This window comes from Aotus nancymaae, unplaced genomic scaffold (genome assembly GCF_030222135.1).
Source record: "Aotus nancymaae isolate 86718 unplaced genomic scaffold, 86718_ANA_hifiasm-v0.15.2.pri h1tg000062l, whole genome shotgun sequence".
NCBI classification, from domain to species: Eukaryota; Metazoa; Chordata; class Mammalia; order Primates; family Aotidae; genus Aotus; species Aotus nancymaae.
The window spans coordinates 20,594,828-20,614,365 of record NW_026988476.1 but is presented as its reverse complement, the minus strand read 5'-3'; the positions used below and the strand labels follow the sequence as shown (position 1 = coordinate 20,614,365).

Genomic DNA, 19,538 nt, shown 5'->3' with positions numbered 1-19,538 from the left:
ATTTTCCAGTATTAGGAATATTATTATTTTAATCCACAAATAGATTGTTGTTCTCAAACCTGCTTTTCCCTCCATCTTCCCCATTTTGCTAAGCAATTAACCAAGCCAAAAATCTAGGCATTAACCTTGATTTCTCTCTTATTTGTGTTCAAGAGTCAGTCTGTCAGCAAGTTGCCTCAACTCCACCTGCAAAACACATCTAAATTTATCTGCTTATCTTTATTGCCCATCTCCACCCTTTTAGGTCTTGTTGCCTCTCCCACATCTTCCATTCCCCACCATCTAGTTTCCAGAAAGCCTCTGGAGTGAACTTTTTATAACATGAATTATATCATCATGCTCTCCTGCTTAACACTTCCCTGAAGCTTCCATATCCACTTAGAAACATACTCAGATTTTTAGCCTCGCTTATAAAACCCTGCATGATCTGCTCTGCCCACTTTTCTGAGCTCATTGCATATGTTTCTCCCTACTCTAGTATGCCTCTGTTTTCTTTTTATTTAAACAGTCCAAGATTAAAACAGTTCTTCTCTTTCGCCTGAGGTAGCTGTTTTTCATGATCTTTGCTCTGAAGGCTCCTGGTCATTCAGACCTCAGCTTAAATAAATATCATATCCTCAGAGAGGCCAATCCCCTTGTTATTTTAGTTCACTTCATAGGACACGTGAGTGCCTGATACTTTTTCTTGTTTGTTTATATGTATACATGTGTATATTTTGTTTGTCTCCTAGAACGTAAGATTCATGAGAATAGTGATTATCTTCACTGCTATATTTCACCACTTGGGACAGTGTAAGCACGTAAATGAAACTGCAATATCCTTCCTACAAAAGAGTATTAAAGATGTCTTTCTGTTACCTTCAAATGAGAATGACGATTTGACTAGGTATAAAATGATGACATCACACGTTCTTCTCCCTCTACCTTCAAAAAAATCTGCAGACATTTTTTTCCCTTGAATATTGTTGGAAAGAACTGTAAAGTTTACCTGATATTTTTGCCCTAGTAGGTAACTTGCTGTCCTGATTGTTTGTAGCAAAAGCTGGCATTTCTTTGTCTTCAAAATTAGTAATCTCAACAGAATGTTATTTGGTCTCAATAATTATCTATAGATTTTTCTCTCTGAGACACAATGAGCTGCTTTTTTCATCTCTAGTTTTGATTTTTTCTCTATTTCAAGAAACTTTTTTTGACGATTCTTGAATTTTTTTGCTTCATCACTTTGGAAAGTAGAGAATTTTTAAAGTCTGCCGTCATATCAGTGACTAATTTGTCTCCAATACTGCTTTTGTTTTGTTTTATTGTTTTAAAATAGGGTCTCTCTCTCTCTGTTGCCAGGCTGGAATGCAGTGGCATGATCTGGGCTTATTGCAACCTCCACCAACCAGGTTCAAGCCATTATCATGCTTCAGCCTCCCGAGTAGCTGGAATTACAAATGCATGCCACCACACCCAGCTAATTTTTGTATTTTTAGCAGAGACAGGGTTTCTCCATGTTGTCTAGGCTACTCTCAGTCAGCCTCAAGTGATCTACCCATCTCAGCCTCCCAAAGTGCTGGGATTATAGTGAGAACCACCATGCCCAGCCCCCAGTACTGCTTCTATTACTTGTTGGTTCCAGTGCTTTTATTAGTTCTATACAAGTATTATTTTTATGGAGTTTCCCCGCTTAACTCTACCAGCTTCTTTCTGTTTCATTTTGTTGCCCAATTACCTATACTCTTTTTTTCCCCTTTCATATTTCTGAGAGTTTGAAGCACTGTTGTCTTCAATTTTCTTTCAAAATGAATTCTTTGTATCTTCAGCATCCTATATTTATCTTTTTTTTTTTTTTTTTTGCTGTGGAATTTTGGTGGGAAATCAATGGATTTTTAGCATTATCAGTAAAGCCAAAGTAGATGGTATTTTTCACATTTTTGGAGCAGACTTAAGGGAATGTTTAGGATAAAAAAAATATATAATGATATGCTAATGAATTTTCCCAGCTTTCAGTTCAGATACTTCAAATAATTTTGGAGACTGCTGTATTTCAAAAATGAATTCTCAACTGTATTCTCCAGCTTTCAAAAACTTGCACTAAAACCAGCATAATACAAAAATGCTTTCTTGTATTGATTTAACAGATGAACTGGTTTAAAATTGTATTTAGACATGAAAAGATAATTATTTGCCAATATGACTTAGAAAAAAACTTACGTCTGGTAAAACATAAACAAAATTTTTTTTAAATAAATGAAATTCCATCTGTATGCTTAATAGTGCTTTTCCCCACAGTGTAAAATAGGATATTAAAGTTTATAGTAATTTTAGAGTCCTAAATTGTATTTACTGACTTGCCTCTGGCAATTTAATTTTATAATGCTATATTCAAAATTTTGCTGAAACAGATTGCTTTTGAAGGTCTTCCGAATATTCGAAAAAAATGCTACAGTAAGCCTTAGAGTTAAAAATAGGTTAGCACCGAGAATCGCTTTTTTTAATTAGCCACAAAAGTATTTGTAAAAGAAAATGAAGTCAGCATCCTTCCTATGTCTGTATGTTCTTGTTACTCTTTGTATATACAGGCAAAATGATTGCTTTCAGGAATGATTTAACCATTTCTATCTCATTTTTATAGCAGATATTTATTAAATAGAGTCTGACTTACCAGTAATTAGCATTGAAAATAATGCTAGTGATACCATTGTGAGTTTTAGTTGCATTTTTCGTCTCTTTGGTTAGGCATCCAGAGTTCCCTAGAAGAGCAGGCAGATATGATGATGATTCATGCCACCATGTTTTTCTGTCTTTTGTCTGAATTTTAGCCTACCATCTAACTCATTTTACAGATGCTCAGTTTGCTCAAGTCAATAGCTAGTGGTGGCCAACAGCCAGAGCAGGAACAAAGTTTGTGGGAAAACTACCATCAGAATCCTACTTTTCCTTCCCTCTCTCCTTCTCCCATTATCCCTCTTTTATGGTGAAACTACAAAATAGTATTTTAAGCTTATGAAAATTACAGTTTGTTACATATTGGGAGCCTTGCTTACAGGGGTAGAATTTAATCCATCACTACCCAGGATGATTAATGCAATACCCTTTTGCTTTGTGCCTTTGTTTATCTTTTAAAATGCTAAATTGGAAATACTTATAAAATAGTATTTTTAATAAAATAAATGTGTTTCTTTAGACAGTTTTTGAAATAAGTAGGAATCTTTAACTATCTTTGAGTAGATGTTTAAAGCTTTCCTTGGATTTGCAGGGAATACTTTATCCTGTTTCCTGAAAGTATAAGCAGAGAAAGTTGAGTAAATCTTAAAAAGTCAAGAAGTATACGGAGGTTTAAACCAACCATTAGTTTGCCTTGTGAAAATTCTTTAAAGAAATCCCAAGGTAGGCTGTTTGGCCAAATAGGACAAGCGTCAGCTATTCTGGTTAGGTGGTGGTATGTTCTTTTCAGAATTTTTTTTTTGGAGACGGAGTCTCTCTGTCACCCAGGATGGAGTGTAGTGGCGTGATCTCAGCTCACTGCAACCTCTGCCTCCCAGGTTCAAGCAATTCTCCTGCTTCAGCCTCAAGTAGCTGGCACTACAGGTATGCACCACCACGCCTGGTTAATTCTTATATTAGTAGGAGAGACAGGGTTTCACCGTATTGGCCAAGCTGGTCTCGAACTTCTGACCTTGTGATCCACCTGCCTCAGCCTTCCAAAGTGCTGGGATTACAGGTATGAGCCACCATGCCCGGCCTTTTTCAGAATTTCTATTCAAACTCTAACAACCTTTATTTTTAAAAATATTCTGTAAAATAAAATATTTGTACCCTGTCTTCACTGTTTGGACAGTTCAAATCTGAATTAATGGAAAACGTTAATTTGAAGGCACAAATACATGCCCCAAATGTCATTTTATTAGTTTTAAATAATAGATACAGAAAATGAATGGAGATTAGTGTTGTTTACTAATGTCTTCTGTTTAACATTCTACATTCATTATGCTCATTGGAAAAAATCATATTTACTTATGAACCAAAACAGCCGTATTCACAAGATTGCCACCATTGTGTCACTGTATTTTTCATGGTTGTTTATAAATTAACTGATAGAATATTTAGCATTGGGTTAATTGATTCTGAAAATAGTACTGCTGATGTATTCACTGTACAATGAGCTACCAGTAAAATTAGTTTTCATTTTGATACCTATCTTTAACATTAAATTATTTCATAAACTTCAGAAATGTATCTGGTATTTACTAGTGTAGAAAACTTTTGTCATTGCAAATCTTAATTAAGAGATCTAATTTTTGCATTGTAATTTTGCTGTAAGTGATAAACACGTTTTTAGGTTACTGCATATTTATGTTGTTTTAAAAGTTTTTATTTTTTACTTTTTTGGTCTGGGAGCGGTGGTTCACACCTGTAGTCTCAGCACTTTGGGAGGCTGAGGTGGGAGGATCTTTTGAGCCCAGGAATTCAAGACCAGCCTTGGGAATATGGTAAGACCTCGTCTCTACAAAAATTTTTAAAGATTAGCAGAGCATGGCAGCCTGCTTCTGTAGTTCCAGCTACTCAGGACACTGAGGCTGGAGGATCTTTTGAGCTCAGGAGGTTGAGGCTTCAGTGAACCATGTTCACATCACTGCATTCCACTGTGGGCAACAGAATGAAATCCTCTCAAAAAAAGAAAGAAAGAGCCTGTAATCCCAGCACTTTGGGAGGCCGAGGCTGGTGGATCACGAGGTCAAGAGATCGAGACCATCCTGGTCAACATTGTGAAACCCCGTCTCTACTAATACAAAAAAATTAGCTGGGCATGGTGGCGCGTGCCTGTAATCCCAGCTACTCAGGAAGCTGAGGCAGGAGAATTGCCTGAACCCAGGAGGCGGAGGTTGCGGTGAGTCGAGATCGCGCCATTGCACTCCAGCCTGGGTAACGAGAGCGAAACTCCGTCTCAAAAAAAAAAAAAAAAAGAAAGAAAGAAAGAAATATGTATTATATGTATCTAGAAACTTGAACATCCAAACATCTAACTGTAGTAAAATCATTAAATTAGGCTATACTCATACCATTTTCATATTTTTTAAATTTCAGCAAAAAATGTAAACTTTACTGTCTTACCATTTTTTGGTTTTTGTTTTTGTTTTTGTGTTTGTGTTTTTTGATATGGAGTCTTGCTCTTGGCACCCAGGCTGGAGTGCAGTGGTGCGATTTTGACTTCACTGCAACTTCTGCCTCCTGGGTTCAAGCCATTCTCCTGCCTTAGCCTCCCAAGTAGCTGGGATTACACCACTAGGCCCAGCTAATTTTTTGTATTTTTAGTAGAGATGGCTTTTACCATGTTGACCAGGCTATTCTTGAACTCCTGATCACCCTCCTCGGCCTACAAAAGTGCTAGGATTACAGGCATGAGCCACTGTTCCCAGCTGTCTTAAAATCATTTTTAAGTGCATCATTTAGTAGTTTTAAGTATATTTACGTGGTTGTGAAACAGATCTCTAGAATTTTTCATACTGCAAAACTGAAACTCTATATTCATTTGATAAAACTCCTCTTTGCTGCCTCCCCACAGCCACTAGTAACCACCATTCCAACAGTTGGTATCTATGAATTTGGCTCCTTTAGATACTTCATATAAGTGGACTCATACAGTATTTGTCCTTTTCTGACTAGTCTATTTCACTTAGCATAATGTTCTCAAGTTTCATCTATGTTAGAGCATGTGACAGGATTTTAAGTTTGAGTACTTTTCATATCCTACAGTTTTTTTAATTGATCTGTCAGTAGACATTGTATATAACTAGGTTGCCTCCACCTCTTGGCTATTGTAAATAGTACTGCTATGGACATGGATTTATAAATCTCTCTTTGAGAGATTTATTTTCAGTTATTTTGGATATAAACCTAGAAGTTTGATTATTGGTCATCTGATAGTTGCACATTTAATTTTTTGAGAAATTGCCATACTGTTTTCTGTAGAGCCTCACCAGTTTGCAATGTCAATAACAGTGCATAAGGGTTCTAGCTTCTCTATATCACCTCTAAAATTTTTTTGTTGTTGTTGTTGTTTTTAATCATAGCCATCCTAATGGGTGTGAAGTGATATCTCGTTGTGATTTTATTTGTGCTTCTCTGAATTATGATGTTGAGCATGTTTTCATATGCTTATTGGCTGTTTGCAGGTCATCTTTGGATAAATGTCTATTGAAGTCCTTTCCCACTTTTAAAATCAGTTTATTTGATTTTTTTGTTGTTGAGTCGTAGGAGTTGTTTATGTATTCTGAATGTTGAACCCTTCTTAGATACAGAATTTAAAAATATTTTCTCCTATTCCATAGATTGCCCTTTCAACTATGTCCCTTGGTGGACAAAAATTTTTAAATTTCATGTGTAGTCTTAACCTGTTTTTGTTACCTGTGCTTTTGGTGTCATGTACAAGAAATCACTGCCAAATCCAGTGCCATGAAGCTTTTCATCTGTGATTTCTTCTAGGAGTTTGATAGTTTGGGGTCTTACATTTAGATCTTTAAATCATTTTGGGTTAAGTTTTGTGTATGGATTAAGGCAGGGGTCCAACTTCATTTTTTTGCATGTGGATATCCAGTTTCCCTAATACCATTTGTTGAAGAGACTGCCCTCTCCCCATCAAGTAGTCCTGATACCCTTTTTTGAAGATCATTTGACCATATACATGAGGGTTTATTTCTGGGCTCTCTCTTCTATTCCATTGGTCTTTAATATGTATCTCTTTATACCAGTACCATACTGTTTTTATTATGGTAGCTTTTACTAAGTTTTGAAATCAGGAAGCGTGAGTCTTCCAACTTTGTTCCTCTTTTTCAAAATTGTTTTGGCTATGGAGAGTCTCTAAATTTTATACAAATTTTAGAATGATTCATTCCTATTTCTGCAAAAAAAAGGTTACCGAAATTTTTCATAGGGATTGTGTAGCTCTTTATATCACTTTGGGTAGTATTGACATATTCATAATATTAACTTGGGCTGGGCATGGTGGCTCACGCCTGTAATCCCACCACTTTGGGAAGCCGAGGTGGGCAGATCACAACATCAAGAATTCGAGACCAGCCTGGCCAATATGGTGAAACCCTGTCTCTACTCTAAATACAAAATGGTGGTGCACGCCTGTAGTCCCAGCTACTCGGATGGCTAAGGCAGAAGAATCGCTTGAACCCAGGAGGCAGAGCTTACAGTCAGCCGAGACTGTGCTACTGCACTCCAGCCTGGGCGACAGAGCAAGACTCCATCTCAAAAAATTTAAAAAAATTTAAAAATAATAAACTATTTCCACATATTTGTGTCTTTAATATCTTTGAACAATGTTTTATACTTTTTAGCACACAAGTCTTTCACTTACTTAGTTGAGTTTATTCCTAATTGTTCATTTTTTTTGGGATGGAGTCTCACTCTGTCGCCCAGGCTGGAGTGCAGTGGGGTCATCTTGGCTCACTGCAACCTCTGCCTCCCAGGTTCAAGTGAGTCTTGTGTTTCAGTCTCCTCAGCAGCTGGGATTACAGGTGTGTGCCACCATGCCTAGCTAATTTTTGTATTTTTAGTAGAGACAGGGTTTCACCATGTTGGCCAGGCTGGTCTTGAACTCCTGACCTCAGGTCATCCACCCACCTTGGCCTCCCAAAGTACTGGAATTACAAGTGTGAGCCACTGCACCTGGCTAATTGTTCTTTTTGATGCTATTGTAAATAAATTGTTTTCTTAATTTCTTTTTATGATTGTTCATTGTTACTGTACAGAAACACAGTTGATTTTTCAGTTTTGATTTTGTATCTTACAATTTGCTGAATTTGTTTATTAGTTCCAATAGATTTTTTTAATGGACTTGAGGAGTTTATGTATATAAGATCATGTCATCTCTGAACAGAGATTTTTTACTTATTTCTTTCCAGTTTGGGTAACTTTTATGTGGTTTTTAATGACATGAGCAATGGTTACAATATTGATCAGTGAAAATAGTCTGTGAAACTCTGCAGTATGGTTCAAATTGTGTATATGATATGCAGAACTTCATAATTACAGTACTTACAGGACTGGAAAAAAAAATCAAAATGCTAATGGTGTCAGCCTGAGCAACATAATAGACATCCCGTCTCTACTAAAAATTTTTAAAAATATTGTCTGGGCGTGGCAGCATAAACCTGTAGTCCTAGCTACTTGGGAGGCTGAGGCAGAAGGATTCTTTGAGCCCAGGAGTTTGAAGCTACAGTGAGCAATGGCTGTGTCACTGCATTCCAGCCTGGGTGACAACAAGACCCTTTCCCTTGAACAAACAAAAAGTGAATGATGGATGTCTCTGGTACATTTGTGGGTGATTTTTATTTCATTCTCTTTTTTTGTTCCTTTCTTTTTTTTTTTACTTTTCTTTTTCGAGACAGAGTCTCAGGCTGGAATGCAGTGTTGCAGTCATAGCTCAGTGCAGCCTCAAACTCCTGGGTTCAAGCAGTCCTCCCACCTCAACCTCTCGAATAGTGGGGATTACAGGCATGAGCCACTGTACCTGGCTTATGTTCTTTATATTTTTCTACATTGGCTTACTTTTCTAAGATAGGTATATAAATGTGGATACAATAATATAGAATAAAACAATTACTTTTAGTTTAAGAAATGGTAGTTTCCATTATTGATACCTATATAGGATAGGCATATTTCTGATAGTTTTCTTTATATATTCTGGATATTAACTTCTTTACCAGATATTTCTTACCAGATACAGGATTTGTACATATTTTCTCCTATAGGTTGCATTTTCACTTTGTTGATTGTGTTCTTTCTTGAACAAAAAAATTTTTTTGTTTATTTTGAGATAGGGTCTTGCTGTGTTGCCCACACTGGAATGCAGTGGTGATCATAGCTCACTGTAGCCTTGAACTCCTGGGCTCAAGTGATCCTCTCAGCTCTGTCTCCTTAGTAGATGGGGCTACAGGCACATGCCACCACACTGGCTAACTTTTGTATTTTTTGTAGAGACAGAATCTTGCTATATTGCCCTGGTCTTGAACTGGTCTTGAACTCCTGGCATCAAACGAGCCTCCCACTTTGGCCTCCCAAAGTATTGGGATTGTGCAGGAGCCTCTGCACCCAGCCAAAATTTTGAAATTTGACTGCAGTCTCATCTCTCTCTTTTTGCTTTTGTTACCTGTGCTTTTGGTGTTATATCCAAGAAATCACTGTCAAATCCAGTGTCATGGATTTGTTAATAATTCTGTGAGATTAATTAAAATTAGAGTATTAAAATAGGAAATACAATTCAGAAGCATCATGTTAACAATTTTAACCTATGACCAATGAAGTAGAAATACTTACAGTAGACAGAAAAAGCATAAACCGGTTGATATTTGATGAAATAACAAATGGAAAATGATCAGTAATATACTTTTTGTAGAATTATTAGAATGTGGTAACTTTTTGAAAGCTCAGGCCAGGTACAGTGGATCACACCTGTAATCCTAGCACCTTGGAAGGCTGAGTCAGGCAGATTGCTTGTGCTCAGGAGTTCAAGACAAGCCTGGGCAACATGGCAAAACCCAGTCCCTATAAAGAATACAAAAAATAAGAAAAAATGCTCATCATCACTGGTCATTAGAGAAATGCAAATCAAAACTACATTGAGATACCATTTCACGCCAGTTAGAATGGCGATCATTAAAAAATCTGGAGACAACAGATGCTGGAGAGGATGTGGAGAAATAGGAACACTTTTACACTGTTGGTGGGAGTATAAATTAGTTCAACCATTGTGGAAGACAGTGTGGCGATTCCTCAAGGACCTAGAAATAGAAATTCCATTTGACCCAGCAATCCCATCACTGGGTATATATCCAAAGGATTATAAATCGTTCTACTATAAGGACACATGCACACGAATGTTCATTGCAGCACAGTTTACAATAGCAAAGACCTGGAACCAACCCAAATGCCCATCGATGATAGACTGGACAGGAAAAATGTGGCACATATACACCATGGAATATTATGCAGCCATCAAAAACGCTGAGTTTGCGTCCTTTGTAGGGACATGGATGAACCTGGAAACCATCATTCTCAGCAAACTGACACAAGAACACAAAATCAAACACCAAATGTTCCCACTCTTAGGCGGATGTTAAACAATGAGAACACATGGACACAGGGAGGGGAGCACTATACAATGGGGTCTGTTGGGGGGGAGTGGGGGGACAGCGGGGGGGTGGGGAGTTGGGGAGGGAGAGCATGGGGAGAAATACCAGATATAGGTGAAGGGGAGGAAGGCAGCAAATCACACTGCCATGTGTGCACCTATGCAACAACCTTGCATGTTTTTCACATGTACCCCAAAACCTAAAATGCAATTAAAAAAAAAAAAAAAGAATACAAAAAATTAGCTAAATGTCCTGGCACTTGCCTGTAATCTCAGTTACTTAGGAGGCTGAGGTGGGAGAATTGCTTGAGCCCAGGATGTCAAGGCTGCAATGAGCAAAGATTGTGCCACTATACTCTAGCCTGGGCAACAGAGTGAAACTTTGTCTCAAAAAAAAAAAAAAAGGTTTGGTGTATAATGTTAGAGGATAGTTTTCAATATTAGTCAAGCTTATAGCTTAGAACACAATTTTAGTAGTTTAAGAGATAAGCTGGGCTCTTTGGCTCATCCTTGTGATACCAGCACTTTGGGAGACCAAAGCTGGCAGATCACCTGAGGTTGGGAGCTTGAGACCAGCCTGGCCAACATGGTAAAACCTTGTCTCTATTAAAAATACAAAAAGTAATCCTAACTACTTGGTAAGCTGAGGCAGGAGAATCACTTGAACCCAGGAAGCAGAGGTTACGGTGAGCTGAGATCACGCCACTGCACTTTAGCCTGGGTGACAGAGCAAGACTCCATCTCAAAAAACAAGAAAAAAAGAGATTATAGACTTTGTTCCCTGGAGACATAGCTTTCCACATAATTATAGACATTGGTTGAATTAATTACCTCAGTATTAAATCTATGATCTACTATTATATCTTTGGAGGGAGGAGTGTGATGAATCTTACTGCCTTTTGTCTTGCCACAGCCAGGTTTTTAATGCCTAATACCTTTAAAAAAAAAAAAAATCTGAGGGTCTTTTGCTTTTAATCACTTCCCAGGTACTATTTGTTAGGACTTATTTGATTGCAAGTAAGTTTTAACAGGGTATTGAATCAAAATGTAACTCAGAGGACCCTTATACATGAGGGGTACAACCAACTTAACTCTAGTTCATCCCCAGAGCATGAAGGCTTAACTGCTTTATGTCAACCTGCAGATAGTATTAGGAAGCCCTAAAGTTCTAGTCTTTTGCTTTCCAAGATGCCAAGATGTCTAATCTTTTTTTTTTGATACAAACTTTTGCTCTTGTTGCTCAGGCTGGAGTGCAATGGCACGATCTGGGCTCACTGTAACTTCCGCCTCCCAGGTTCAGGAGATTCTCCTGCCTCAGCCTTCTGAATAGCTGGGATTACAGGCATGTGCCACCACACCTGGCTAATTTTGTATTTTTAGTAGGGGTGGGGTTTCTCCATGTTGGTCAGGCTGGTCTCGAACTACCAACCTTAGGTGATCCACCTACCTTGACCTCCCAAAGTTCTGAGATTACAGGCATGAGCCACCACACCTGGCCATCTACTCTTTTTTTTTTTTTTTTACTATGTTTTTACAGTGTTTTGAGTGTGGCATTAATATTATGTCTAACTTGATCCTATTTTGATGCCCTGATGGTAGCAGAAACAAGTGGTAGCTAACACTGGCATTGGATAATTGTATTCAAAGCTACAAAACTGGGAGCAAAGACCAGCCCCCCAAAGTGACCCCAGATACTAAGGCTGTATTTTTATACAGTAGCTTGTTTTAGGGGGTTAGCTGCCCACTCCAGTTAAAAATTTTAGTTTAGGGTTGCAATGTACTGCTAGACAGGAAGTGGCTTAGGAACAAGGGGCAGTAGAATTTGCCTATCAGAAAACTTGGCTTTCAGGATCTTGTACTTGCTGCACTTAATTAGCAAATATGTCTCTTAATGTCAGCCTTGAAACACTGTTGGAGGCTATGATCATTGCTCTTGTGGTCACTGCATGTGCTTAACTTAAACGGTAATACAGTGGTTTTTCAAAAAAATTTAAAACACAAATCCCCAATGTTAAACTAATATCTGCATGTTATAAATAATATCTGCATTTCTCAGTTAAAGCACAGTGGCGTGATCTCAGCTCACTGCAGCCTCTGCCTCCTGGGTTCGAGCAATTCTGCCTCAGCCTCCTGAGTAGCTGGGATTATAGGCACCCACTACCATGCCCAACCCAGCTAATTTTTGTATTTTTAGTAGAGACGGGGTTTCACTGTATTGGCCAGGCTGATATCGAACTCCTGACCTCGTGATCCACCCGCCATAGCTATCTTCCAGGGCTCAAGTCAGTTTTAGGAGCTTTTAATAATTTTATTATCATCTTAATTAGGACTGTGGGAGACCAAGGCGTGTGGATCACCCTGGCCACCATGGCAAAACCCCGTCTGTACTAGAAATACAAAAATTAGATGGACGTGGTGTCAGGTGCCTGTAGTTCCAGCTACTCAGGAGGCTGAGACAGGAGAATCACTTGAACCCAGGAGGCAGAGGTTTCAGTGAGCCAAGATCACACCACTGCACTCCAGCCTGGATGACAGAGCGAGACTCCATCTCAAAAAAAAAAAAAAAAAAAAAAAAAAACCTTCTAATGATTATAAATAAATGTGGCATATTAATAAACTAAATATATGTTTAAACCACATCAGTAGTGATAGGTTCTTTAAAAGCTGTTAACGGTGTGGCAAGGATATTTAAAACTGTATTTTGGCTTTGAATTGAAAAAGTTGAAAATATAAAGGGAAAAAATATCTCTGACTTGGGTGAAGATTTTATTTATCTAAGACCTAATTTCTGAGTTTTTCTTCTTGGCCTTGTATGTTTTCCTAAGATGACTTTGAGTTAGAGCCAGAGTCTGTCTGGACACCACTGAACTTTTTTTTAGTTGGGGGAAGAGGACCTTACTATGTCGTCCACTGATTTTAAACTTGAAGTTGCTTTTCGAGAGACTACTGTAAAACTATATCTAATGAAAAATATCTTAGGCTGGATGTGGTGGCTCATGTCTGTAATTCCAGCACTTTGGGAGGCCAAGTTGAGTAGAGCACCTGAGGTCAGGAGTTCGAAACCTGCCTGGCCAACATGGTAAAACCCCATCTCTACTAAAAATGCAAAATTAGCCAGGCATGGTGGCGCGCACCTGTAGTCACGTCTACCCGAGAGGCTGAGGCAGGAGAATTGCTGGAACCTGGGAGGCAGAGGTCACAACCAGCTAAGATCATGCCACTGTGCTCTAGCCTGGGCTACAGAGGCGAGACTCCCATCTCAAAAAAAAAAAGAAAAATATCTTATAGTGATATCCTAACAAGGAACACTATCATGTGTATCTTTCTCAATTTTCAGCATAATATTACTATTACATTTATTCTCTGTCAAACGTGCTAAATGCCCTGTGTACATTACCTCTTTCTCACGACATTCCTGATTATGCAACTGAGGGAATTGTGTAATCAGAAACATGAGGGAATAAGAATCTGTTAAAAAAAAAATGGCCAGCAACTTGATATTAATAAAATATTGGGCATGTTTGGGAAGGTGGTAGATAAGGAAGCTAAATAGGTAGAATGGATCCAGATCCCACTTATCAGATATTAACTGTGGCTCAGAAGAGTTAAGTTGCCTCAAATATTAGAAATAGGATTTGAATACAGGAATGTCTAATCCAGTGCTCAGGCTCTTAATTTCTACATTATTCTGCCTTCACATAATACACATGCAATCATTTTATAAACTCATAAACTCCTTTTACTGAAATAAACACCATTTTCATGTAAAATGGAGTTTGATGGTAACAATACCATTCTAGGAATATTCCTATATTAACCATAAAATTCCCAATACGTTATTTTAATATAGCTTTTTCTTTTTTTTTCTTCCTTTTTCTGTTTTTTTGAGTTGGAGTCTCACTCTGTCACCCAGGCTAGAATGCAGTGGCTTGATCTCGGCTCACTGCAATGTCTACCTCCTGGGTTGAAGCAGTTCTTCTGCCTCAGACTCCCAAGTAGCTGGGATTACGGTGCCCACCACCACACCCGGCTAATTTTTGTGTTTTTAGTAAAGACGGAGTTTCACCTGGTGGCCAGGCAGGTCTCAAACCTGCCTGGTGACCTCAAGTACCACCTGCCTCAGCCTCCCAAAGTGCTGGGATTATAGGCGTGAGCCACTGCTCCTAGCCTAATGTAGCTTTGTCTGATGAACTCAAATGGGTCTATGATAGACTAATTTAAAATACAGACCAAAAAGGAAGAAAGCAAAATTACTTTTGAAATACTTTTTCTATACACTAAAATAATATATATAATCTCCTTTTTCACATGATGTATTTATAAACCTATTTTCATGTCACAGCACACTCTACTGTAATATATTTAACCATCCTTGCATTATTAAACCATACTGTAATAAACATACGTCTTTTGTAAAGTTTTCCTTCCTTTTCATATGTAGAAATTTTGAGTAACATGATAAACAACTTATTTTGTTTTTCAGGAGATGATTTTTCTTTGATTCAACAAGAAATATTTATGGTTAAAGAATGTAAACATTGTAACATCGTTGCCTACTTTGGGAGTTATCTTAGGTAAGAGAAAAAAACCATGTTCTCTCTTTTATATACTCTTTGCTACTACACTCTCTCCTTTCCATGTAAGTGCTATTATATATGTATGTTTTTAAACACTGTTCAAAGTTCTAAATTTTCTAGGGTCTTCCCCTATTATATATTAATAATGACATTCCCATTTTTATAGTTATAGCTTATCTGGCAACTTTAATGAAACATTATAAGTGATTACAAGTAAGTATTTTAACTTATAAGACTGATCATATTCTAAACCACTTGAGATGGGAACAAAGCTGAAATTAATATGCTTTTCTGTATATTGAAGTGACAGTGCATGGCAATTTCCTGTTGCACTTTGCAGTCCATCCTGAACCTTGGTGTGCTAAAGAGTGAAAACCTTAGAGTATTTCAGTGATTGAGAATTACTAGCTAATATAATTTTCTTTCTTTTTTATATTAGTCGGGAAAAACTATGGATTTGTATGGAATACTGTGGTGGCGGATCGCTTCAAGATATTTACCATGGTATGTTAATTTGACCTTACATTTTAAACAGACTTTGATTTTAATGATTGTTGTTTGGTATTTCCAGTTAACCACGGAAATTAACAGGTAGATTTACTATTTTTGCATTCTTCTGTTCCCGGAGCACTGCATAACAGAAATCTGTATTTATTTTTTAATTGGTTAGTCAGTTAAACTTGCCTGAGCCTGAACTGAGAAATGCAAAAGTATTTGTATAATCCAAATTTTACTCTTTAGATATAATCTCTAAGAAAGTGTTTTATCTACAAATGAAACTTTCTTAATTTCCTTGTAAATAAAAATTGAAATGCAAAGGGTAACTCACAGAAAGGAAGTTATATGTCTGTCTTAATAACTTAACCTGCTAACAAGCAAAGCAATTTACTTGTTAATGTAATATTTTTGTATTAATATGTATTAGTTTCAAGTATTTTATTTACTATTCTATTAATTTAGGCAGTTTTCTGAGTTTAACATGATGTTACATTCTGATACTATTTAGAAAGTTTTAGTTTGGGCTCTACTGTTTAGCTTTTGTTTTGCTGCTGGCAATTTCTTGAATTTCTAGAATTTATGAGACTAAACATAGATCTTTATAATTTTTCTTCTCCTTGTTTCACATGGATATGGGATAGTAAAATTCCCATTGCAACTATTCATTATATAATTCATTATGAAGAATTATGTGAAACATTTTTAAACATTTGTATGCTTAAAAACTACAAATCTTTATATTGGAAACCTTATCAAATTTCAGTCATGCAGTTTACAAATGCAGCCACAATAGATATAAAAATAGAAGTGCTATTTCACTTCAAATGGTATTTTATAACTTACTGAGCTCAGTTTTAAAAGTCAATCAATAGACAGTGGTTAAATAAACTACTCTTCAACCTGCAATATGGAATACTGTGCGACACTTAAAAAGATGAAGTTACTTCATAATTATTGACCTGCGTATATCTCTCTAAGGCTTGTTTTTAAATGGAAAAAGTGAATCGTGAAAGAATATCTATAACATACTTGGTCATATTTAGGCTTTTAAAAATTATATTTTTATAGGTATATATAATGTAAATGTATAGCAAAATGAAAGGATGCCTATCAGTTTAATAAGTCATTACCAGAGGAGAGGGAAAGCAAAGCACAGAAGCAAAATTCTAAATTATAAAAATGTATCAACATAGTACTTAATCATCAATTTTAAAATGTAGTAATTATCTAATTTTGTCGCAACAAATAATCCATAACAAAAATTCTGACTGATGTCTAAACACTGATCACTATCTCTTTATTAACAAAAATTTTTGACATCACATAAGTGTTACAAATACACAAATTATTATGATTTAGGCTGTCTCTTATGCATATGGATTTAAAATTCTCTGTGCCACTGGATTAAATTTTTTTTCTATGATTTTATAAAGAATTGCTAACTTCTCATGCCTGTAATCTCAGCACCTGGGAGGCCCAGGCAGGTGGATCACTTGAGGTCAGGAGTTTGAGACCAGCTTTGCCAACATGGTGAAACCCTATCTTTACTAAAAATACAAAATTAGCTGGGCGTGGTGGCAGGAGCCTATAATCCCAGCTATTTGGGAGGCTGAGGCAGGAAAATTGCTTGTGTCTGGGAGGCAGAGGATGCAGTGAGCCAAGATTGTGCCACTGCACTCCAGCCTGGGCAAGAGAGGAAGACTGTTAAGTTAGTTAGTTAGTAAGTAAGTAAGTAAGTAAATAAATAAATAAATAAATGGAATTGCTATCTTTTCTGTGAAAAGTTTTTATTAAGTAATTGTAATTTTTATCCATTCACATTTTTATAAAATGAGAGAACTTTTAAGACTGTATGGATAAAATCAAGTTATATAGCTTTTTTAAGTTTAAAGAATAGCTTTGAAGCATTAATTTTAATTTTTTGTGAAATTTGGCTTTCTTTCATTAAACCTGATATTTGTTGGATTAAATTGAACCTAAGTTGTACCCATCCCAGTAGTTAGTATACTAGATAGCATAATAATCAAGAACATCTATACTTATAATTAGATGTTCTTAAGAAAGTGACTTTTCTTCTTTTACTACTATTTACCAGATTACTGAGAATCAAAATTTTGTGTTCCTGAATGGACATAGAGAGCCAGTGATTAAAATACAGAGTAGAATATTTCTCTAGGTGAAGAATACACATGACTGCCTGATTTGGTTTCACTGTCAGCAGATACCACCCCAGATTTATTCTCATGCTGTTGAAAAGCATAGTTCCAAAGCCTCTGGTTGAGTACTTGAAATAAGAATTTTATATTTCATATTAGGGAGAGATCTGGTTGCCAAAAGTGACATGGTTACTTTTTAAATTCTTAGATAAGGTACTGGATCAAGCCTCCCTGTTTTGATAGATACGGTAAACAATTATACTAAAGAAATAGTATCTTGATCTTTAAAAAAGTATATGATGCCTTTTAATATATGGGAACAGTCAGTCTCTTTATGGTTCTCTATTTCTCTATATAACTGTAATTAGTTATATATATGTTTCTTTATTTTTGAATAATTGTTCAGGATTGCTTTCTGTAGACCTTCCTATGATGCATACCACTATGCTTTACACATGAGTGCTTAATATTTTCAGGGACCAAAATTGTTATGGAGTTAAATCTTTTATTTTTAAAGTACATTTGAAAAAATTCTGTTACCCTTTCTTTTGTTTCTTGATGACAAAAATAGTATATGCTCACAGAAGAGAAGTTATCCAACTGTATATATAAAAGTTTTATAATAGTTTGTCATTTTTTAAGTAGACTGTTTTTAATCTGTTAGGTTCAAATGTGTAACAATGTGGGCTCTTTTTCTTTCTAGTTACTGGACCGCTATCAGAATTGCAAATAGCCTATGTATGCAGAGAAACTTTGCAGGTACTATATTTTCTTATGTAGTTAGAAAGGCAGTTCTAGATTGACAATTGATAACTATAACATGATAGTCTACCTTAAAGAGAAAGGGTAAAACAAAGTGATTTTTCTGTTAATCTTTTATAATTCTATAAAACTAGTTATTTTTCTTTCATGAATGAATCACAAGAATTCGTTTAAGCTGATGCTGACATATATAGTGATCACATGTGGCGTTCCACTTTGATGCTAATGCACACTATGATCATGTGAGGTAGTGTACTTTAGAGCACATGGCCCTCAGTTGTGAAAATTGGTTTTCAAGAATGAATCACCAAACCTCTCAATTGTAGCAAGTTGTCTAAGCATTCACTTCAAGTTTATGGCCATAAAAGGAAGCTCTTCCACAAGACATAAGGGCTTTTACTGTTTCTCTTGAAATAAAATAAATTAGCACAGCATTAACCCAGGGTATTATCTGAAAACCCTAGTTCTATGTGATATTAACAAGTGTCATTGATAGTAGAATCCTTTTTTTGTAAGTTTGGTTACCATTGCATTAAACAGGTTTCTTTACTTCAGGGCCTGTGAGAACTTTTAGTATGTTAAAATGGGTTATGAATATTCAATAGGATATAGAGTATGTGGTATTTCTCCCAATTTATTTTTTCAGCCCTGAAAGACTACTCATTGAGAAAATTAGGAATTAACAATTTTATACATGTACTTTAGGAGGAGGGAATAAGTAGTAGTGATTGTGGCTTTTATTTTTGTAATTTACAACTGATAATTGTTAATCAATGCTTCTATCCCTACATTTCCTAGATTGTGTAGTTTGTTTAGAAATGAAATTGATAGTCTAAATGTTGTTCTTTCATATTTTGCAAAATGGGAGATTGAGTTTATCTAGTAAAAAGTTCTATTCAGTTTTGAAGAGTTGGTTCCCACATGCTTTAAAAGACATAATCACTGCCAAATCTTACTGAGAGGTAAATGAAAGTAATTTATCTAACACACACACACACAGACATATATATACAGAGAGAGATGTATAATGTATATGTGTGTGTGTGTGTGTACTCCTGTAACGTTTACATAACATAGAAATTACTTTATTGTATCTACATAAAATACAAACTTAATCATACACTCATAGCAGAGTATTGAAAAATGCATTTCCTTTATAATTTCTAGAGTTCATTGTTTCCCTAAGTACTAAATAAAGTACTGAGTGGAGGCGAAAAACAAAAAAACAAACTTGGTTTGCTCTCTGACCCTGGTATATGACCACGACCTTTTATATAGTTCTAATTCCCAAAATACAGTCCTGTACTGCATAACATTTCCATCAGTGATGGGCTACATATACAACAGTGGTCCCATAAGATTATAATACTATATTTTTACTGTACCTTTTCTATGCTTAGATATGTTTAGATACACAGT

General features: G+C 36.2%; 1 protein-coding gene across 3 annotated transcripts in view; it reads left to right on the top strand.

Moving 5' to 3' along the window:
• The window catches only part of MAP4K5 (mitogen-activated protein kinase kinase kinase kinase 5), a 117,947-nt gene that overhangs the window by 29,367 nt on the left and 69,042 nt on the right, over positions 1-19,538 (top strand). For all 3 annotated transcript variants that reach the window (XM_064365848.1, XM_064365847.1, XM_064365849.1), the window contains 3 exons: positions 14,610-14,700; positions 15,143-15,207; positions 18,061-18,116. In XM_064365848.1, coding sequence (XP_064221918.1) covers positions 14,610-14,700; positions 15,143-15,207; positions 18,061-18,116 — 212 coding nt within the window. Of the gene's footprint in view, positions 1-14,609; positions 14,701-15,142; positions 15,208-18,060; positions 18,117-19,538 lie in introns of those variants that run through there.